The sequence below is a fragment of the Hippocampus zosterae genome, chromosome 10 (genome assembly GCF_025434085.1).
Source record: "Hippocampus zosterae strain Florida chromosome 10, ASM2543408v3, whole genome shotgun sequence".
Taxonomy (NCBI): Eukaryota; Metazoa; Chordata; class Actinopteri; order Syngnathiformes; family Syngnathidae; genus Hippocampus; species Hippocampus zosterae.
This window is the reverse complement of record NC_067460.1, coordinates 18948432-18972527: the sequence shown is the minus strand read 5'-3', so window position 1 is coordinate 18972527 and position 24096 is coordinate 18948432. Positions and strand designations below refer to the sequence as shown.

Here is a 24096-nt window from a genome sequence, read left to right as displayed (position 1 = left end):
GAGCGCAGATGGTTGATTGTCTCTTCCGTGTGCCCTGTGATTGGCAGGTGCAAACTGACATTTCTTATCGCCAGCTGTACTCACCGACTGGATGAGGATGTGTCCAACAGTCTTCCTGTCATGCCACTGGTTGACGCAGCCGTCCACCTGTTCCAGAAAGTGCTCGTGGTGCTCCAGGATCTCCGGGATTTGGTAAAACATTTCATCCACCAGCAGTGGGTCCACGATGGAGCCTCCGTCCGGTTGTTTGAGAGGACGCATGTAGCCCTGCGACAGAAAAACCACAACCATTGAATAAGCGGTCTGTGCAACAAATATACACAATGTGACAAGTAGCAGTTTAGCGCAAATTGAGAGCCACCAATGATCCAAACTGATTAGCCTCAGAAGGGTCAAGGGCGTGCTGGAGGCTATCCCAGCTGTCTTCGGGCAGTAGGCGGGGGGACACCGTGAACTGGTTGCCAGCCAATCGCAGGGCACATAGAAACAAACAACCATCTGCGCTCACACTCACACCTCGGGACAATTTTGAGTGTTCAATCTGCCTGCCATTTTTTGAATATGGGAGGAAGACAGGGCACTTGAAGAAACACCACACAGGCACGTGGAGAGCATGCAAAGTCCACACAGGAAGGCCTGAAGTCAAAACCAGGACCTTTGCACTGTGAGGAGGACGTGCTCATCAATCAGCCACCACGGCGCAGGAAATGTACGGTCAAATACACATGAAAGTTCCACCAAAACAAGTCCTGTGGGTGTTTGCATCATTCTATTCATCGTTGGAAAGCCTTTGTGGCTCTGTTGGGGGTTGGAACGGAAGTTCACATACCACCTTTCATTTATATTTCATCAAACAAGTCCACCCTCTGGCAGGTGGCCTCAGTGAGGCCACACTGGTGACCTACTATCACAGATTACGTAGCATGTACCTGAGATATCAAGGCATTTGAAGATTTTGAAGATCAATAAGACTTGAAAATGATTTGTCATTAAAAAAAAAGAAAACAAAAGGACACCAGTCCACTGATGAATGATTAAATGATGAGAGTGATGATGAGCTCAAGCGCGGGTGGCGAAGACAAGGATGGAGGTCGAAAAGTCATTTTTCAAGTTCCTTCATCTATTTGCAAGCGACGTGTTACATAAGGGCTCTGAAATTGTTCATTCGTTCACACTGAGAAGCTTCCGGCTTGTGATGAAGTGTTTTTCTCTTTCATTCAGCGACAGGCTCTCATTTGTACGCTTTTTGTGAAGAGTAAATAGTTTACATGAATTTGTTGTTTGTTACGGCAAGCAATTAAAAAAAAAAAGATCGCCAAGCACAGTGTAGTTGCGTCTGATATTTATCGTAAAGTGAGATTCGACTTTTAATTGGATATTTATCACTTCACGTAAGCCTACCCAGTCAATCACAATGTAGATAAACTGCGAAAAGCATCTTCCCCAACAAGTGAACATTTTTTATCTCTGGTTTTCTCTATTTTTAAATGTTACATTGGTTGAGCTGTAAAAATATACATGATAAGGGTGAAATTCTAAGCCTCCAAACACCATTAACGAAAGAGCTTGCAGTCTCAGAGGAGCAGATCCTCTGCAGGAGTCTGCAGCTACGGTTTGCAGTCGGTCACTGTGGTAACGCTTTCTCCGGGTCGCCATGGGAACACAGCATGATTTTATCACTTTGAAGGCACACGCAATGGTGCAAGGGCCCCGTCGGTCGCATAGGGACAAGTACAGCAATGCGAGCGTCCATCTGCGATGCTTATGCGTCGCATATGCGCTTAAATCGGTTTCTGAGAAAGGGTCACACATGATGATCATGCGTGACACATTCTCTCGATTGTGTGCGTGTGTGTAGTTGTTTGGAGAGTACATGTGTTGTTTATAGACGAAAGCGATTGTGTGGAAAGATGATTTTTTTGGGGGTGTTACTGCACCTACATATTCATGTTGGGATTCATTTCAGCGCAAAGTGTTGCAATTAGAGTGTGTGTTTGTGAATGTCGCTCCTGACATCGTTGGGTCTTTTCATAGAGCTGATGTATTGATGGAGTCAAAATATCTCGGTTTCTTCTTGAGAGAAATCCCAACTGTCACACAATCCGTGGAAACAAGCCTGCGTCAGCCCATGAATAAATCAGAGTTTGTCCCATTGAGTCACCGTTGGCTGTTTTTGTGATGGGAAATGTAAATACGCTGAAAAGTTCATCATCGAGATTAGAAGTTAAACTAACCGTGAAAACGCAAAGTATCAAAACAATCAATGCAGGCGGTGAGATAATATTCGAGTCTGTCAAGGTGCCCTCGAGCAGGCCATTAAACCCCTCATGACTTAGCTCAGGGGAGAAGGACTATTTTTGCATCCCATCTGTCTGGCATCTCCCCTGCCATGTGCTCCTGCATGTGTTTGGTTTGCCTCTCTGTGCGGCGCACACCAAAACTTATACAGCAGGGTGTAAATTAAATTAAAATAAATTCTCCCCTGAGGGCTTTAAATCAGTCTAATACCGAGGTGGGTAAAGTACGGCCCGCGGGCCGAATCTGGCCCGTGGGTCTTTTTAATCCGGCCCGCCGAAGGTTGGTCCACAATTAAGGTTCGATGCGAATGATTGCATTCATTTCAATTGGACTTGTATTGACTTGAAGTTGCAGAACAGGGGGGCGGGGGTCTTTTTGACCACCTAGTACCTCTGTATCGCTCTACTTCTACTGGTCTGATCACAACCCATCTGCAGCAATGCACAGGCTAAAATAGGTCATCAACAACACTGTTGTCATTTAAAAAAGTATATTAATACAGTAATTTCATGCTTTGTTCTGTTGATGTTTCATATGGACTGTCAACAAATGCAGTTTTTTTAATGTACCATAGCTCGTGCTGACCTGGCCCCTCTGTCAAATTTTAAAAGTCAATGCGGCCCCCCGAGCCAAAAAGTTTGCCCACCCCTGGTGTAATAAAATCAATTCAAAAATTTGGAGATGACACACACAATGCTGCTTGCTGACAAACAGCAGCACAGTCGTTGCATTTTAGCACGAGGGCACAGTCAAGGGAAGAGGGACGGGGGAGCCTTCCCCAAATCCTTCCTTCAAAGTTGGAACCATTGAGTTGTTCCAAAAATGATGGGGTACAAAGATGAAGAATTAAATTCATGACTTGTAGATGTATTTATTTTTTAAAATTGGGGAGAGGAGGGGGGGGGAGGGGGTTGTCCTGATGGGAAACATTGAAAGTGGTGGTATACGAGACGACCTCATTGGCTTTCCATACACGGGTGCTGCTAATGCTGATGAGAGTGAGACGTGATGAGGTTAGCAGATTAGCCTGATGGGGCGAATGCGCGAAGATAAGTGGATTACATAACACCTTTATTGCCTGTATTTGTAATTTATGTAATGCGTGTTTGTCATCACCCCTCGACCCCCCAAAAAAAACACACACAATGCAGAAAAAGGAATTTGCTGTTCCTCGTAATACAGCTGCGCAATTACCTGAATCAGAGTGCGCAGTGACTCCACATATGATCTCTCTGTGTCCAGCAGTGTCATCATCACATGCTTTCTCATGTCCTGCAAAGGAGAAAGTCAGACGTTTAATGACACGAATAACCTTTTTCATTGTAACATGTATCCCTTTACAACATTTTTTTTATAATATGAAATGGTTGGCAAGATAACACACTGAAAAAACAAAACAATGATTCATTCGTGCACTTGTCCGTCACGCTCCATATTTTCTATTTGATTGATCGGATTACAATCTTACATAACGTTGACAAGAGCACAGTAACAATCACATAGTGGCAAATATTCAACAGCCACACGTTTCTGCAGAGAGAAAGCTGAGTTTAGGTCATGGAATTCAAGGCCCTCAAGCATCACTGAGCTATAACTACAAAAAATAACTGAAAAACTAATTTGTGCGGGCATCCCGGTTGTGACTGTGTGTAAGGCGTCACTCAACAAGTGCATTTCTTGCTTTCGGTTACACAAATGCGGTGAAAGATATGTTTCTATGCACCGCTGCCATTTTGTCAAGTGGAGTGCAGATGCGCACACGAGCGCACGGAAACAGACGGCGACAAAATAATGCTCGGGATTCCGGTTTCATTTTGGCAGCAACCAAGTAACCATGGTAACGCCGGTTAAGAGATAGGTCTGACTCAGACTGCAAAGACTAAAGAGCTAAAGGCAGGAGGACCATTGCAGAAACGAAGAACTTTGGCTTTTTGTCTACAAACCGCATTACAGCTTATACTCGCTGGCTTTGGGTTGAAAGGAGGGGTACAGTCAAGCATTGGTTTTTGAAATGTGGAATGAAACCCCGAGTACTATGCGAGAAAACACGCAAACTTCAGGACAGCCTGAGCTGAGATTTCAAGCTTGAACCTTTCGCCCCAAGACAAATGCGCTAACGATGAGGCTATGGTGTGACCCCGCTTTCAACTTTATAACGGCAGGCACGATGACCAACAACCTCCAACAATTAATGCTCCATCCTCGGATTTCAGGGGGAAGGGCTCGTTTAGAGGAAGATTAGAATGGGAGAAATGTTTGTGCGCCTGTTCATGGCTAATAGTGTCGGCGACTTTGTGGCTGCAGTGGTGTCATCCTTGACGAGTATGCATGGTTGATTTTCATTCTGTCATATTCCATCACGAGAGATTGGCCACGTTAAGGTGAATGATGAACTTGAACTAGACTGATAAAGTGGCTGCCGGGTGGATTTTGTTCAGACACATTAACCACCTGTTGACAGGCGGTCAGGGCCGTATGTGGCTGGCATCGGGAGAAAGAGGGGGATGAATGGAGGGATTCAGCCATCGCTCTGGAGAGATTTGAAGGAGAGCATTCGAGCACACGGTGGAGAAATGCCACGACCACACAAGTGTGAGTGCCTCTGAGAGCTCGCTGAAAGCTGATTCACAAAGAAAGTCGTTCCTCTACATTGAAATCACATGCTCAAGCAGCATAGGAGGGAAGACAACAGAGACAGGAGTCGGACCAAGTTCAGCTACGAGTTCATGCATCACGAACGAGTTCATGCATCACGTTTCCCGTGGCTCAGCTTGACATGCTGTATTTGACGTAGGTGTCATACAGTCAAGGCCACAATGTTTACTGAATGTGTAATGTCACGGCCCTGTACTGTCCTAATAGTTTTTCTCACCATCATGAATTTATGTTTCTAAAAGAATGGATAAAGGCAGCATAATTTTTTTTTCCTGGTCAAGGAGAAAATCCATTCTTGAAGATTATGTGTGTGTGTGTGACTAAGTTAGGATTAATGTTCATCAAGGCATGTCGAAACCTAACTGTGGTCTGACAATTTTGCAGCCATGTATGTATAAATAAGTGAATCTGAGTTGGTTAGCTCAGCCAAACAGTTAATCCTGATCGGCGCATCTAAGCCCACTCATTTCATGCATCAAGCCCCTCCCCACACCACTGTCCTCTGCCATTTCCTTGTTGACAAGATTCTATAGCAACAGCCTGGCTGATGCAGCAACAGGCTGCCCTCGAGACCAAACACGGTGCATAGTCATCACCGTTCCTTGCCTTTATCCCTCCACAGATGTGATGTTAAGAAAAAGCGTGCCATCCTTGTGTTATGCCATCATGCACTGACAGCATGTGGGTGTGTTCTTACTCATTAATTGCACTTCACGGGCTGCTGTGACCTACTCTCTAGGGATCAATAGCTATCCAACACACAACTGCATTATTACTTCTAATATCCCCCCCCCCCCAAAAAAAAAATAATTGTGTGTGTGCGTGTGTGTGTGTGTATATATATATATATGGTATATATGGTGGCCCGGTGGTTAGCGCGTCGACCTCACAGTGCAGAGGTACCGGGGTCAATTCCAGCTCTGGCCTCCATGTGTGGAGTTTGCATGTTCTGCCTGGGCCTGCGTGGGTTTTCTCCGGGTACTCCGGTTTCCTCCCACATTCCAAAAGCAGGCATGGCAGGCTGATTGAACACTCTAAAATTGTCCCTCGATGTGAGTGTGAGCGTGGATGGTTGTTTGTCTCCTCTATGTGCCCTGCGATTGGCTGGCAACCGGTTCATGGTGTCCCCGCCCCTCCCTACTGTCCAAAGACGTCTGGGATAGTCTCCAGCATGCCCCGCGACCCTTATAATGATAAAATAGTTCAGAAAATGGATGGGTGGATGGATAGATAGATAGATAGATAGATAGATAGATAGATAGATAGATAGATAGATAGATTAGAGATGTATATACACACACACACACACACACACACACACACACACACGTAAGAAAGTGATCTACAATTACATTAGTGAAATTAACGTTTAATAGCACTAACTAGTTTCAATGTACAGTGAAGAATTATTATTATCCAAAATCAAGGACACCGTTTTTTCACTCTTTATGCTCGACACTTGAGAAAAATAGACTTGATCTACGAACGGAATTTTTAAGGGACTACTTCATATCGGGTTAATCTGAGAATGCTTGGCAAAACAGATCCACAACTGACCGGCGTGATAATATAAATGTGTGGAAGATTTACAGTATCATGTAGCTGAAGAAAATAATTAGTTCATATTTCTCTGCCCTTAACAAGATTAACTTGAGTCCCTCACACATGCAATGCACTTGTATGTGGATTAACCAGACGAGTGTCTCGATGAGCAGAGGTTGTATTACGGCGATGGAAGAGTTTGCAAATACACATGGGACTCATGGAACATCCTCTGTCAAGCAAAGTCTTTAAGGTTCAGTACTCCTGTGATCACATAATGCACAACAGCTGCTATGAGTAAAGCATTTAGTCACTGAATGTGAGAGGGTGAAGGTGGAGAGAGAAGAGAATGGACAAATAGATAGACAGGTGGGAGTCAATATGACTGCGAGTGATTATCATGTGATTCACTTCAGCTCTAATTCCATTACAGCCTACAGAGAGAAGAAATACACAATATCCCTCAGAGAAAAAGCACACTAAGAGGACGGGCAACAAAATAAGTGTACAGACAGACTGTCTTGATGGAATTCAATTAAATTGCACAAGAAGAAAAGGGAGAGTGTACCTCTCGGTTAGAGTGGGGTCTTGCGGCACAATGCCCATTCAAATTCCTGTTATTGTTTCTGAAATGATCCAAAGCGTCAGTTCTGTCCATTTGTTCCTCTCCTCCAGCATCCCTCTCCCCTCCATCTCCTTTATCCCCGTTCATTTCCTTCAGAGCGATGCTGAACTGGACTTGGGTTCGAACCATCTGCAGCATGCAAGGCGGTACGTCGAAACAACCTGAAATCACCTGCGGTCTTTTTTTTTTATCTGCGTTTCATTCGCATCATCTGATTTTTCACTTCTTCTGACAAAAAAAAATTGAGGCTGAAAAATAAAGTCAAAATAAGCTCATCTTCTCCCCCCCCCAAAAAAAAAACAAAAAAGCAGCTCCCTCCCCCCAAAAAAGATAAAATCCCCAAATCACCCAAAATAAACAAAAATAATTCAGTCCTTCCTCAAAATCTTCTGGTCTTCAGAGTGAGTCAAAGTGAGAAGCTCGTCACACCATGTGTGTCACCGTGCACCGCGCACTCCCAGTAAAGGCAACGAAGCACACTTCAGCATGCGCGCATCTTCATCTTCTACTCCACGAATGATGGAACCAAGAGATGAGCACAGGTTGATGCGTGTACATGTGTCACAGCCCTCCCCTCGAGTGTGTATAATGAGACACAGCCGACGCTTAGCCGCGAGCGCGCAGCTCCGCTCAGCTCAGCCAGACCGGATCAATCCATTCATAAAGAATCGATGGAAGCAAGTGAGGAGGGGGAAACTAGTCGGAGACGTCCTCTTATTGGTCGTCATCTCAGTGTATGAAGCGTGTTCTTCTCATTGTTGTATAACAGCAAAGACTTATTTCCAAAGCATACAAAAACCTGCCTTCTTGCCATTGCACTTGTTTCGCTGAGAGCTCCCTTCTACTTAATTGATGGATGCAAACATTAGGTCAAGAAATACTTGGAAAGTGACCGTTTTTTTTTAACGATTTCGTCTTATGACGCCACAACCACAGCTTTGAAATAAAACAATGAAGATGTGATTCAAGTGTACATTTTGAGCTTACATTTAACAGGTTCAAGAAGTATATGGGAGTGTCTAAGTCTTATTCCAAGACAACAAGCAAATTCAACCAAAAGTGCAGACCCACATTCAAAGGTGGTTGAAAATTTTGACTATTAGCAGTGGTGGACATCTGCACATCTGTGACATTTAAGAATGTTCAATAAACTTCACGAAACGCCTTTTTCATTGAAGATTATATGGTGTGTTTGAAAGAGTTGGTTTTTTTTACATGAACGATATTATGATGGCAATATTTGGAAGAGAAGAGTAGTTGGAAGAGATTGCTTTTATTTAAAATATTGTTAATTGTAGGAAATACAGTATGATCAATGTTCCCTGAGATGGGGAAAAAGGAAAAAAAAAAAACAACCCCAGCATCCATAACATGTATCCATGGCAACATCGTGGCACTCACATCCTCTACATTTTTGCCACACGTGCTGTTGCTAGTTAGGGATGAAAAAAGTCAAACATTAATCTTAGTGGACGATTTAAATCTGTTAAAATATATTAAGAGTCAAGCCCCAAATTATTCACGCCATGTCCAAATATTAGTTCAAGTAAATTTGCGTTTGGTGATTCAATTTTGTGTGCTGGAACACACGAAAAGAAGAAAAAGGAAAAAAAGGGGAAAAAAAGTAAGAAGTGGTGTGACTTTAATCAAACAAATATTTGCGACTATATTTGCTACATTCTATTTTACAATTCGACCTTTTGTAGATTTTTAAAATACACAGTGAACAGCATGCCACTTAGCACATATGTGCTGGATCGTAACTGGGCTGACTCTACAACCTTCTGATGCAAACATGCATCTTGTCTGCCCTTGAGAAGGAGATGGCTGTTTTTATGTGATATAGCACATTGGCCTGACCGCCCGCCCGCCCACCCACCCACCGGCTGGATCAGCGAACGACAGCCAATATGACGTGCATCACAGTCAACACCATCACCCTTACACCCTAACCATTAGTCAGGCGTGAGTCAGAGGAGATTAACATTGGAGAGGAACGATGACACCTGTCAGCACATCCACACAGCTTTGGGGGAGGGGGTGGGCGGGTTGTTCAGTCAGAAAGAGGTTTTAGAGTTAAAGCTGGGTTAGTTTGTGGGTGTCCACATGAGGATTGAAAGGTGTGCATGCGTGTGTGAAATATTAGCCTCGGCAGCAGTGGATGCGTGACTGCCCAAATAGATCAAAACAAAGTTCTCATCACACACCTGTGCCATTGTATCACGTTGCGTGCTAATACCTGTGAGTAGTCAACCTGGCGTGTTGGACCTTTTACATATTTGTGTTCACGCCCACATGCAAAACATCAAAAACCTAATGAAGTGTAACAAAATTAAGCATGGATGCTACATTAATTTCAGGAAAGTGTGTGAGCGCGTGTGTCCGTGTGTGTGTCAATACTATGGTGAAAAGACAAAGACAGGTAATGCCACAACAAACAACCTGGGCGGTCCAGCTAATAGAGTCTGGCATCCCAATGTATTTTTTATGGAATTATGCATCCATCCATTTTTTCCGATCTGCTTTATGTTCACAAGGGTCGCGTGGGGGTGCTGGAGACTATCCCAGCCATCTTCGGGAAGTAGGCGGGGTTTTTATGGAACTAAAATAATCAAAATGATCAAATGTCTACAATTTAGAAGAGAATATCACACAGGTGCCTTATATTTTTGTTTGTGAGGACAATTTAGTGTGGTACACGGTTTAAAACCAATTTATACTGCATTACTCACTGTCCACAAGGGGGCAGCAGCCATAATATTTAAAAAAAGGCTTATTTCCACTGCGAAGGCCTCCATTAGGGTCTCATGGTCAAGGAGCAATTCCATTCAATATTTCATTCCCCTTTTAAGTTTTAAATTTGAGTTGTTTGCTTTCACAATAGTTTGTCAATTCAGGGAATTAAACTACAGAGCTGAAGTTGTTAATGAAATTACATCACATGTGAGATTGAGAACACACAGGTAACCAGATCGGCTCATTCTCTCAAGGCTGGCTGGTGTGTGTATGGGTGAGAGATACATGCGCAGTCAAAAGAGCCTTTGTCTTTGATAGGTTTGGGCTCTTATCCACCGGCACACGTATTGTAATGCACACAAGAGGACGCACACAATGGTTAGGCGCTTCTTCAATGTCACCTACTGGGAAGATTCAAGCAAATATAAACAAAGCAAACAATGAGCAATTTCATAATATTGAGCAAAAAACAGGTAGCTCATCCAAGCATCCATTTTCTAGAACGCTTGTTTGGGTGAGCTGGAGTCTATCTCGGAGGACTTTGGGCGAGAGGCGGGGTACACATAGGACTGGTCACCAGCTGCTCGTCTCTTTGACAAAGTAATGTCTGATTGTGCAAGTGATTTAAAATGTGACATCAAAGAAGAAGAACAAACAGCTTGTTTGAACGCCCACGATATAGTAGTTCATCATTCACGCCTACAAAATGTCATTTTTTTTTGTGTGTTTGTGTGTGTATGTGTGTGTCTGCGTGCGTTTTTAACTGTATACTCTACTTGCAAGTGCCAATTTTGTGGTGCGTGACTTCAATGTAGTACTACGTTATGCCGCAAGATGTCGGGCTGCACTGGAGTCGAATGGGAGAAGATGCTGCATGTAATTAAAAGGAAGAAGAGGGAGAGAGGGGTCCCCAACTGAGCTCAAGTTAAGAGTTGTTGTTCCCAGAAAGAGCAGAAAATAGCGATTATACGCCTGCAAGTATTGATATATGCTCGGTTTATGTTAAAGTAGCAGTGGTTGAAAAGTTTCCAATTACATAACACCTTTGCTGATTTCTGTGAGCCCGTCCGGCTATGCTGTTTTGCATTGGTCAAACATTTTGACATTTGAACATATACTATTGTGGGGGTTTTTTTTGAGGGGCGGCAGTTATGAGTCAGTTTTACTGTAAACTGAGCTCAGTTCACTGCCACCCATGCATAATTCAAAAGACACACCAGGAACAGCCTCTCATCCATTCTTCCATATGAAGTCACAGTGCTAGCAAGTAATCTGAAATCCCATCAATTTCTGCCCGGCAATTCATCCCATAATGCACTGGGCTCCAAAGATAGCCATCACAGACAAAGTCTCTAACCCCAATACTACTCCGGAAATACCTCTGCTGGGTCCTTGTCTCTCCCACCCAGTATTTCTTTTCTAATCTTCCTTCCTTCACTCTCTGTCCATCCATCTCCATTAATTTCAAAAATTCCTTGCATGCCGCCAAAACTAACTCTTAAACAATTTCCCTTCCACAAAAGCCTTTCCGGCCTTAAGAAACAATGTAAGCGTTAGGAGTTGCAGTGAAGACAGGTTGAACTTTGCAAATTCTGCACTGCCTGAAACCTGAAAGTGCGGTGCTGTGCAATCATCATTCACAACATATAAAAATGAGCTCGGAATGCCCGGGTTGCTGCAGTCCACCTAACTGTACATGAAAACATAAAAATGCACTCATTGATCGGGACCACAAATAAAGTTATCAATCAGTATTGCACATGCACTGTAAATACTGAATAGCTTGATGTTACACCAAAGTGCGAACTGTATTGGCAGTGACAAAATAGTTTCTTTTTCAAATTATATTTTACTTCTTTCTTACCCTTAATCGGCAACGCTCCCTCTACTTTCTCTTTTGAGTCTTTCTTAACATTCCTGACCCTCCGCTAAGGCCTTAAATCCATATATCTGTGTGTTCCTTACAATAAACACAGGGTTGTGTTTTGGCTTGGTACACTCATGAAAACAGAGTGTAGTCGTGCTTTTTTATTTTTTTCAATTCACATAGGCCGAAGAAATAAAAGTATTACTTTGGTTGATGCAGCGATTACAGTATGTTCCTGACAGCCGTGGCCTATCCCCAGTGGGGCTTCACTGAATGCTTTAAATAGAGCTAGATTAGCTCAGCCAATGGCGGCCAATTTCACTGGAGCAAATTCCTCAACCTCAGCCGTTTGATGGATTTTGACTGATTTGCAGGGCCCACGGATTATTCCGTTCTATTGCGATATAAAGATGCAGCCTACCAAAGGAAAGATGAGACTCTTATTTCAGCGGGGAGAAAAAAAAATGTTTCCGTTCTTTAGCAATTAGCATTAGAAAATCGCTAAATGTCATCAGATTTCCATTTTTTGAGGGGAAAAAAATTGAGAAAAAGACCTTTTTATAAAAGCATGAATTCCAAGCATAATTTCAAGCATGGCGCCAAGATGATATGCTTTTGTGACATCTCCAACATCTAAATAAGACTTTCCTTCTACAAAACAAACACAAAAAGGGTTTTCAGAGCGAAAATATTTATCAGCACGCTATTGAACCGACAAAATGAACTATGAACAGAGGTGAGTGTGCGCACGTGCATGTTTGCATGCATTTTTTTTGCGAGTGATACAAAATGAAGCAATCGCCCTGATAAAAGGGCACACAACATTCTGGTGCCATTGCGAAGGCCCCTTCGATTGCAATGTGGCTTTTGCATGAGGCTCGTGCACACTTAATGGCTGCTTCTTACTTTTGCGCGGTCGAACACATTCTGCTGCTTTCAGCTACTTCATCTCCGCTTGTCATGGTGGAAGATTTTCTTCCCAAAAAGGAATACTCACGGGTTAATTATTTTGATTTCTCCATCATGTCTGGTTCGAATGCACTCTCTACCAACGACATGCTACTCCACCCGACTCTACGCGACTCCACAACTCTGCCCATGCATCCCTCCCCCTCTACTTGTTCTGCAACACAATCCTGGTTGATCCCTTATGCCCGCTGCCACCTGCTGCACAGATTTTAAATGATTAACAATGCAGACAAGCCTGATCCTGAGTCAGAGGCTGCGTCAGACCCTTCTGCACTCTACAACGCAAAGAAAAAAAAAGTAAATGACGTATAAGTTTGTCATGGGTAGGCATGGGTAGGGAAGTGGCTTTTCTTGATGTATTTATACGTCATGGGGAATAAAAGCGTTAAGAAAGTCCTTAATTTACAGTTACAGAGTGTGAAACTTAATCGATTGGGTGCAGCGGTACGACCATTAACAGGAAGAAAGAATTTCCCTCGACAGACAAATTGTACGCCTCCAAATTTCAAAGCGTTTCATTCTGTTCCGGAACGACTGCACCCCAGTGAAAAAAAAAAATCAAGGTCCATGAAGACGTGCTTCAGTGAATGTAGTGTGGAAAACTAGACTTAACCACAACCAAATCACACACTTTTGGGATGAACTAGGGCAGAGATGTCAAACCAGCACACCCTCAATCGCGGGTCAACCTTTTGGAGGTGGGATGTCGAGAGTTGAGCAGAAGTAGCCAGACAGTGAGTTCGATTTCTGTTATTGGTCAGTCCGTTACTATGTAACACAGGTTGCCACTGAAACATGTGAATGGAGGACAAAGCATGAAATGAATGAGGAGAGAGAAAGAGAGTGAGTGAGAGAAGGCTACATGTAATAGACCGTATCAGGAGTCCTACATAAAATACAGATTTATTTGAATGGGAGATTCCCGCACACTGAGCCCACTCTGCATAACATGCGGCGATGGTGAGTCATATTTTTCATGCGCTTTGTATTTGCTGGATGAGTAACGCAAACACCGATGAAGCTAACAGGGGAGGGTCTTGTTTATGACCACGTCATTTCCAATGGAAAATGGCTACACTCATAAAATGGTTAACTTTGTCATTATCTCACTCCCTCTACCCCCCCCCCCCTCTCTTTTTTTATGGTACAAACATTAACAAGTGCGCTGTCCAAAAAAAATCCCCTCACAATGTCACGGTGGACTTTGCGACTCCTCGTAAGCACAAAACACCGTCGAGCCAAATATTTGCCTATGAACATTTGCTACTAAATAAACGTGAGAGGCACAAGGTCATTTTGGAAATCAACAAGAGTGTGACTCAACGATGAAGTAACAGTTGGATGTTGGACACTTTTCAGAGGGTGATGTTGGATTTTGGAATTTTCTGAAATCAAACGAAAATTTGCAGAGTGTTAGGTTTGCATCGCAACATTGCGCAGCTGTCGACTGGGTTTTATATATTGAAAGTATTGTATACGCATTAATATTAGCCACACATTTGCTTCGATTAAAACAATTTTATTTTCTAATGGCTTTCCTCCTGTGTGAGTCATGTGACCAAATATGTTGGATTTAAACAGGGCAGCAACGGGACATTTTGTTCTTGTGTACCCTTCAGTAAAGCCGGGCAGGAAAGAAAAGCTTTGTGCTGGGAGACTTCTCCGAAAAGGGGGTGTACGTCCTCTACGCTGAGTGACAGTTTGGCCTTAGAAGTGGGTGGGGGTGGGTTCGGGGTCATGACGGCATAATAAGACGGCATACTAAAATGGAAAAGGAGCAACGAAGAAACCTATGCCAAAGAACTTCAGGAGAGTAAGAAAGTGGATAAAAGTAAGAGAGGAGACCCCCTTGTTTCGACCATGCACTCATTCTCTCCTTATATGGCAGTATTGCATGTGTGTGCGCATGCATGGGTGTGCGCGCGTGGCTGTGGGCTCAGTCCCAGTGTTGCTGAAAGAGGGAATGATTAGATCAGAGAATGCACACTCACTAAAGTCTCTTACTTCATGAAACCGATCTGGTATATTCAATAACCAGGAAACAATACAAATGAATTACCGGAAAACTCATTCAGCGGGAAGTTATTTTTCAGCCCCAGAAATTGTACACCCCAATGGAATACAGTACTGAGAAACTTTTTTTTTTTTTTTTTGCTGCAAGACAATGAAAAGAAAGCTTGAATAAATTATGGCAGGATTGAAAATAAGGAAGGGTGAAGATGTGAAAAAAGTAGGAAATCATGATGCTTCTTTGCGGTTTGCGACTGGCCCAAAAGATTCAGAATGCCTCAGATTGGAAGAAACACCCTCACCCCCTGCCCCCCCCCCAAAAAAAAATTATAATTTCCTTTTTATTTCCCATAATTCCACCTTTGGCGCTCATGTCCGTTTCCAGAATGTACTGGCTTCAAACCAAATGACTGGAATGCAGGATTCCAGGTCGTCCTCACACGCACACACACGGGCACACACACTGGCACACATACAGCGCAGATCCAGTGCAGATTTCAGTGCTTCTTTGCACAGTTCAATTCAAGATTTGAGAGCAAGTACAAGGGGAAAAAATATATAGGAGAGCACTTAATTCTGAAGAAAGAATTATGGAATCATGGAAAAAAAAAGCACCACATCACAACACCGCTAGGACTCTGCCTTTCTTAACAGTTTGGATTGGACTGGACTTCACCTGTGGCAAAAGTGTTTCAAAAGTAATTCAAAGTACCCTTCATTAATCTGTCTCCCAACTTCCTCCGATTGCCGTTATCAGCTCAGTCGCCTTTTCATTTCACCGCAAGATTTTTGATTGGATTGAGCTTTTAATCATTTACAGGCCAAGACATTGACATGATGGCATCCTTCATTTTTACGTTTTTTGCTCTGCGGCGAGATGCGTTATCATCCTGCAGAAGGATGTTATCACTAAACATCCTCTCAATGGCTGGAATCACGTGTAGTAAATCTCTTGGGCATTTATTGAAGATGTGATGAGCCACATTTAAATGATCATCCTCCAGGAGCGATGATGTAATCATTTTTTTTGCTGTAATAACACGTGAATAATGTGTCTGGACCAAAAATATCAAACAAACAGTAGCACAGCAGTAACTCAGCCTGTCCTCTCGTACTTCGCACACCATTCCTACTTCGAAACACATTTCAGGTTTGTGATAAACCAACGACCCCCCGTGGGAATCGGTGGTACCTGCTTTCGGGGAAGAAGTGCAGCATTCCAGATAAGCAATCGTTATCTCTCTGGACAAAAGAAACAGCTCCTGTTTCCTTATCTTGTCATTTTTATTACACTGTCACATGGAAGGAAAAGTTTGTTTTTCCTCGAGAAGACAAAATTCCCAGGCCACTTCTATTCCTCTTCCTATTAATAGAGCTTGTGTAATGTGTGCGTGCGCGCAAACACACACCCCCACACACACGAATGTATCTCTTAACTTTATTTTGTAGTTCCCGATGGGAAGTAACAAGCAAGTCTCAAGCCTTAACTTACATGTTCAAAACAAGTTAGGAAGTTTGTGGAGTAAGTTACGGGTACAAAAATGAAGCAGGTCAAGTCCCCACTAAATGTTGAGCCATGCAGTGAAGTCATCACGTGGGGTAAGTAGAGTCATACAGTCTTGCTCAGTCAGAAGCATATATGCGATACATCCGAGAAATCATGTTCATAAGACAGATCAGAAAACGACACCTTATGTTATGGGGGGGGGGAGTCAATAAATATCGGCATTCCTCCTTTGTTCGTCTTACTTTCTTTCAGTCACTCAGGTAGTTCAATGACAACCACTGACTCAAGAAGACAGTGAGCAGAGAGCCCACAGGCACGCGCTGCTTAGTAATTTGTTGTTTGCCGGACAGAAAAGGGGTGGGGGTCCTTTTTTCAAAGTCAAAAATGACAACAAAAATAATTTCCAAAACAAAACAAACAGGCACGTTTTAAATCAAAGTCACGTGAGTTGCAAGTCAAAATCAAGCTGAGTCTTTCATAAGTTTTAAGCCAAGCAAGTGCAAAAAAAATTAGCAATTCAAATTGGACTTGTGTCAAGTCATGACTTGAGTCCCCCACTTGTGCTTCCCAGAAGCACACAGGTGGCTGCCTGCTTCATGCGACACCATGGAGCTGTCACACCGAGAGACAAAGACACATTGTTGTCCTCCGCAGTTGAGGCTTAAGCCTGATTAATGCGCTGCACCGGGCTTTCCCATGTTGACCTTCTGTCATGCTGACCGCCAAATCATGCATTTCCTCAGTAGCTATTTTCTCACTACAACTGGAATTTATTATGTTGTCAAATGAACGTGGGAATCAAATTAAATACTGACAAACAACAAGATTTAAAGTGAGACTTGACTCATTTTGCCATTTTCAGCAGGAAATTTTTCATTTTGTGTACCATGAATTTGACCGCTTCATTTTGGGGGGGGGGGGGGGGGGGCAATTGCTGAAAATGAAACGACATGTAGGTAACGACCAATCACGATCCCGCGTGCAAATGACACATGACCTGTGATTGGTGGTTACCCGAGCACTGTGTTCTTTTTACTTGAAAAATGTTATATACAAAATATATTTTTTTACTGCTGAAAATTGCAAAATAAGTAAAGTGTCCCTTTAAGAATGAAGTGAAAACATGTATAACCAATCAAATGCGGAAGCGTTAAAGATCTGCAAGAAGGGTCTAAATTAAGTTTTCTGACTTGAGTCAACAATTTCATTTTTACAATGATTAAGATAAGATAATATAAGATATCCTTTATTTGTCCCACACTGGGGAAATTAAAAAGGTTGAATCGTTTTTAAAAGTGTGGATTTACAACGTTGCCACAAAGCTAAAAAAAATACAAATTGAGCTGAAACTATTGTTCGAACTTTGCTCATATATGTGCGGCCATTTTGAGTTAATGAGAGTCATTAGCATGACACTTTGTGCAGGGCTAATGAAGAAGTCATCCTAAATATGAGTGATGGTCTGGGTCGAGGTAGGTATTCGATTTTATTTTCTGTGGGATTTTGCCCATTCATTTCATTGTTTGGGTCACTGAATCGTTGGCCCTCACTCAATAATATACGCGTAGAAATGCTCCTGCTCTGCGCACAGATCAATTAATATGGAGATGAATCATAGATTTGCGAATGTGTCTCCGCACGGCTTAGACACAAATTTGTGCACACGCACAGTTAGCGAACGAGGTCATTTGTGTTCAATGGGACGGTGCAACCACCAGACTTTTCAAGTTATTTGTTTGCCAGTAGCCTTGAATATGGAAGAACCAACCCGGCTAACTAACAAGTTGGACTTTGGCAGATGTACGCACTCTTTAGAGTGCGAGTGAGTTCTCGTTAAATCAAGTGTTTTCAATCGCTGCCATTTCACCTGGAGCCAAGAAGCTGCGTGTCATTACATCATCAAACCTGCAGGAGGATATGACTCAAAAAGGCATTTTATTGTTCTGAGTGGCCATGATCGCTTGGCTAAATGTTCTGACACTTTGGTCAAAATCTTTTTCTTGGCGGTCTGATTGCATTTTGGTCTTACCATGCTTTGCCAGACGCATGCAAGGACCCAGAAAAACACACACACACGCTCACGCACGCGCACACACAGTCCAGCGAGTCTTTTATCGCTGAAGGGCTGTTCACTCTTTCAATGAAATCCAGATGTCGGCTTGGGGAAAGGATAAAAATAGAGTGAGGTGGGGGGTGGGAGGGGTGCAAAGAAATACAAAAGGAGCCGATGAAGTCCGAAGGAAAACAGAGCATGAAGACAGAAAGACAGTCATACAGAAAGACCTAAATAGGTGACGTCAGGTAGGCGATGACTTCACAGAAAGGCTAATGGAGCGAACACAGTTTGGGCAAAAATGCCCATTTATTTTCTTGTCCTTAAACTCCTCTGTCTCGCCTTGCTCAAACAGAAACACTAGATGCTGTGATGTCACCGCATTCCAACAGCCACACCAACTTGTGGTTACCACGGATGACCAAATTAAAACATGAAGGTGGTTGCATGTTTGGTGCCTAAAAATAAAACAACAAACAAAAACTTTCACCTTTCATCCTTAAAAAAAAAGAAGAAAAAAAAAGGCTCTCTGCATGTGTGTGTGCCTCCCCCCCTAAACCACTTCCTGCCCTACCCTCTCGATGAAGACAATTATGGCTCCTGCCAGAAGGATAGGAGGAGAAATGGCTCCATAAAAGGCAGAATCTGTGCAGTATACTTCGACAGCGCTCATTTTTAGAAGCTATAGTACAATCTGGCATGTTTCACGCATTTAAACGACAAAAAACTAAATTCAGAGGTTTACCGTATCATTCCTACATTGTATTACTGAAAAGACGAAAGTGATAAACAGCCACAAAGATCATAAACAAGTTCGATTTAAAGTGAGGTAGTGATGATGCGAAACACATTTTCAGCAAAATCAACAAAACATCTCTTAATTGTCCACTCGTGTGTTTTAGAGGAAAACAAACAATCAAACCTGGACTTAGGAAAACTGAGTAGTTTGATCTTTACAAAAAAAAAAAAGACGGAGGAGATGAAACTCAAATTTATACGCATGATGTAACACGGTTTCATTTTTCACCAACCTAATAATGCATCAGTAACGTCCTAATTCTAGCCAATGACCTAATGAAAAACAACGGTGGTGAGTGCGCCTTCTTGTGCTAACTTGACTCCGTATTCTTACGCCGCTGTGCAACAATGTAGGCCACTGCCCGCCATTCATTTCCTCAAAGTGTCGTGGCCATCATCACAAGAGAACACACTGTCCTGACACGTGTTTGGACAATCCTAATAACATGCGATTCTTTTGAAACAAGTCAAATCAAGTGACAAATACACTGAGCAGATGTTGGAGAACAGAAAACGGGCTCAGTCATAACGAGCTTAAGACGCACACTCAAGACAATACTGAGACAAGTTTGTTTGATATTCATTTTGCGATAGGAAATGCTCAACTCAGTGTGAAGGATATTCGCTTCTATTTGACTTGTGGTTGTCCAGTGACCTTAATCTTCCCACAGGCATGTGTTGCTCTTCAGGTGCCAACATGTACTCAGATTCTACCGCTTTTGATCTGACTGGATCAAGTCGCAACGTTGGACGCTGGCCCTTCACTTCTCAGGAAAATATGCACTTCGCGGACGTTTTATTTCGATGACATCTCCTTGAGGAAGATGACGCATAACCTGAATAATTTCTCTACTCCCTGGACCAAAAAAAAAATTGAAAACCGCACAATGCAAACGCCAGCTTGTGAATCAGATTTTCGATGGGAGGGAAAAAAAAAACGGAGGCCTTGTTGAAAATAAGAAGCCCATTGAAGAATGAAGAAGGACGACATTGTTCCAGCAAAGACTGACCCGATTACACACAAGACCCCACCGCCCCCCCACCACCACACACACACCAACCCGCAGCTGACATTGGGTGTCGGGAGCTTTCTTTGAGACTATCAAACTTTACTTGGGGGGGTGAGGTGGGGGGTCAATCTGCAGACAATATCAATAAAAACCACTCAGCCACAAAAATCCTGCCCTGTGTTCCATTTGACACATCGCTTCAGTTCAGGGACAGCACTCGCACACAAAGACAAACTTCTAACCGTTATTTGCAGAGCGCCTCTGATACACACGAACGTTGGACACAACAGAATATCAAATGATCACAGCAAATATGAACCAGAAAGCCAATTGTAAAAAAATTGTGTACCATCCTGACACGCAAATCCTTTTCAGAATGTTCCCCAATGATCAACGGAAACTCTTCTGGGACCTGTTTTAGATCCAAGCTCTAAATCGGGAAAACTCATTGATCTTCATTAACACCTGCGCTGGGACATCAACAGTAACAACTGGCAACCTGATACCCATGATGCGCCTTTTGTTTCACAAAATAGGCATAAAGGAGGGCAGAAAGAGTTTTAAGGGGGAAAAGGAATACAGCCAACCTTTTCAATTCACTGGTAAAACAAAGAAGCTTAACCTCAGTTTCTCACACTTTGAATCACACTAACGCACGCGTCCACACACATTTTTCTCTCTGTGAAGGTCAGCATTCCTTCAGGCTGACTCATACTTTAATGAAGACTTATCAGAGGATCAAATCTCTTATCTAAGTAGCAGCCAGGAAGACGAAACCTCCCAAAGTTCATCGAAGACGTGAAATGAATGAAATGACTTTTACAAGGCTGCAGCAAGAAGACACGAACGGGCTCACATCGCGACGGCATCGTCAATGAGAAACCCAAATCGGCTGCACAGGAAGAACATGAAATATTGCATTCATCAAGTGCATCAGAACCTTATGTTGATGAATTCACACCGCATCGCGCGCGCGCACCCACATAACACCTGCCTGGGATGCTGCTTGGATCTTAGCTCCGCCCCAGTCACTTTTCTCCTCTCCTTGTGCTTTGATCCGCGATCCCAGCAGCCATTCCTGTACAGCACTGCGAGACCTCCAGCGTCTTGCGTTGCCATTTTCACATGCCTTTCTCAACTGGCAGCTAGAGCATGATCCAAAGCGGCGCACTGATGCCATAGGATGGGCGAAGGAGCGGGTGACAGAAAAAGTAGGAGGAAAGAAATGGGGAAGGATGGTGGCAGATGCATGTCATGCTGTATGTCATGTTTGACTGGATGACAAAAGACAAGTGAGAGAAATGAATTGAAGTCTTCCAGTCAACCCACAGTGTGTGTGTGTGCGTGTGTGTGTGTGTGTGTGTGCGTGTGCGTGGACAGATGGAGCTGCCCACAGTCCCATGATGCCACAGTTGCACTATTGTATGATTGGCTTCGTGACGTGGTCAACGCAATATGTTTACATAATATTATCATTCATCCTACATTTGAACTCGCATGACAAAAGACACCACTTTCTCGCTCTTAATGGTTCTTGTCGTCTTCTCCCATCTGATGGCGATTGTCATGGAGATCGTTTTCACACGTGAAAAAGTGAGTTTTGACCTCTGTACTTGTCGACCGGTTGCGAGGAGAGAGATGTGGGGAAAAATCGGATTCAAACTAATGTATGCATATTAACTGTAGCTGTCATTTTATGGAGCTTGCGAATGCTCACAAAATTATAATTATTAAATAATAATAATTAATATTATTCTTAAATTAATTAAATAAATAATAAAATTATAATAATGTAAATTTCCCCAGTGTGGGACGAATAAAGGATATCTTATCTTAATCACATGCATGGGGAATGAGAATTATGTATTGTGTGTATAATTATAACGGTCATAGTATATGAAGTAAGGGCCGTTTAAATTTAATTTATTTCTGGTCAGTGTTAGTAGTGTTGCTAAAGAAATCATTACACCACCTTTGATCCCAATTTTCTCCATTCCCCAGCTTCTTAATTTAAAATGACATACCAGATTGACACAATCTATATATATTTGGAAAGCGTTTTAACGCCCTTTAAAGGGGAGGTCAAGTCAAGCACGATTCGAACTCCACCATGATGACAAGTGTTGAAAATACGCTCCTCTATCTCAGCCCTCATCGGGATCTTCCCCAAAATCTCATGTCATCTTCCTTGCGTTTTGCATCACTCCTCAACAAAGTGTTGTGTAGTTTGTGTATATTTCATAATTGTTCTTATATGGTAATACACCGATTTCATGCTCTGAAAGTCAAAATACTGGTTATGCTGAAGGGTCATACGCACAGTATTGTTATTACGCCGTAAAATCGTCTAAACGGAATGTATCATGTGGATTTATGGATCTTTTAACATCACATCTTACAAAACATAGCACACGAGACAGAGGTTTACTGTGCCCCGTTGTCCTATCAATGTAAGAGCCGAGCGAAAACGGAATTCTCACAAACACACCTTTTAGTATGTACTGTATGCTAAAGTACAGTATGTGCTCCGAAAAGAGCTGAGAGAGCAGAGCTCGAGAGCTGGAAAGTGCTGTTTCAGAGGAGACTTTCCTTACATAAGCAAAGTGCTCTGTAATTACACAGGGTGGATCCGCACACTTGAGCCAGTTAGTGCAAGACCAGCCGGAGGAAAGCTACTGCGACGGACACACGATGAGGGCATGCTAATATTATTCAAAAGTTAAAAAGGGCTGAAGTTTCCTGACTTTATCCTGGCAAGACTTGAGTAAAAAGTCCAAATTCTTAGCAGGGGGGGCAGTCCTTAGAAGGGAAAGGTCACGAAAGAATATTACAACTGTCACCAACCAAAAGGCCTCCAGTGTGCTTTTCCCACAGACGTTTTGAAAGGAGTGCCACATTTGTTTGCAGACGCTGCATGGCAGTAGGCAATGCATGTTTTGTCCCCCCACTCAGAAATACTTCCATGAACTATTATGACATGAACTATACCTCAAAGATGCACCTAGTAAAGTTGACAGGTTGTATGAATCACAGATGTCTTTATTTATCAATATATATATATATATATTTATCAATGCAACTGATATGTTTTGGTCAATAAAGTTATCATCAAGATATAATGCCGCAGAGTCTAAAAACTGCACCTTATATATTTTGATTACAATCCATCAGAAGGGTACACAGCTCCTTTTTTATTGCAACGGGAAAAAAGTAACAGGTGATGTCACTAAATGGATGGAATATAGGTAAGAAGTACACTAACCAAAGAATGACCTGATGTCTGCTGATGACTAGCGAGGGGCCAGTAGTTGTTACTCATTTTTTAAAATAATTTACAATCATTGTAATATTTTCTTATACCATCACAATAAACAAATTCTCCCACGATAAACAAATCCTGTCACGGGGCCATAAAGCAATGTAAATGATGACACCATGACTTCATTGATCTTCATTTAAAAAAAATAATAATAATCATAATAACCTTGTGCCCGTCTTCCTGTCACTGCTGGCTCAGTGGGAAAGGTTTTGGTTTTAAAATACTATTGGCCAAATGTGAAGACCTGGTGACCCGGCAACTTTCCACTGAAAATGCATGTTTCATGATAAGATTGTGTATACATTCTCAAGAGTCGCAAAGATTTATACACAAATGTACGAGAGATGCATCAAGCCCGAAAGTGGACACTAGGAGAACCGGCCGGCCGCCCGCACGCACGCCCGCATGCACACACGCACACACTATTTCTGTCATTGTGGTCTTAAAGTTTTATGTGTCTCCCTGTGTTATTTTAGACCATGGGACTACGGCTGAAAACTGGCCTTTATGCTAAATCTGGCGCATTTACACTGTTTATTCTTGTGTTGATTAATGTGCACTATGCCAATGAAGTAAGTGAATAAATAAATAAAGGCACACACGAATGAGTCGGATACCGTCCAGTGGATATCATGTCCTATAGCACTTGTCCTTGTTCGGGTCATGGGTGAGCTGGAGCCTATCCCAGCTAGTTTTGGGCGAGAGGT

At 42.7% G+C, this 24096-nt stretch overlaps 2 protein-coding genes across 2 annotated transcripts in view; both read right to left on the bottom strand.

Moving 5' to 3' along the window:
• Nucleotides 1-24096, bottom strand: part of LOC127608583 (rho guanine nucleotide exchange factor 17-like) — a 44108-nt gene that overhangs the window by 11474 nt on the left and 8538 nt on the right. The window contains exons 2-3 of the mRNA XM_052077737.1: nt 3493-3570; nt 85-267 (exon numbers count right to left, since the gene is read on the bottom strand). Coding sequence (XP_051933697.1) covers nt 85-267; nt 3493-3570 — 261 coding nt within the window. The remainder of the gene's footprint in view (nt 1-84; nt 268-3492; nt 3571-24096) is intronic.
• The window catches only part of aasdhppt (aminoadipate-semialdehyde dehydrogenase-phosphopantetheinyl transferase), a 131828-nt gene continuing 117364 nt past the window's right edge, over nt 9633-24096 (bottom strand). The window contains exon 8 of the mRNA XM_052077807.1: nt 9633-9642. The gene's annotated coding sequence lies outside the window, so the exon portion shown is untranslated. The remainder of the gene's footprint in view (nt 9643-24096) is intronic.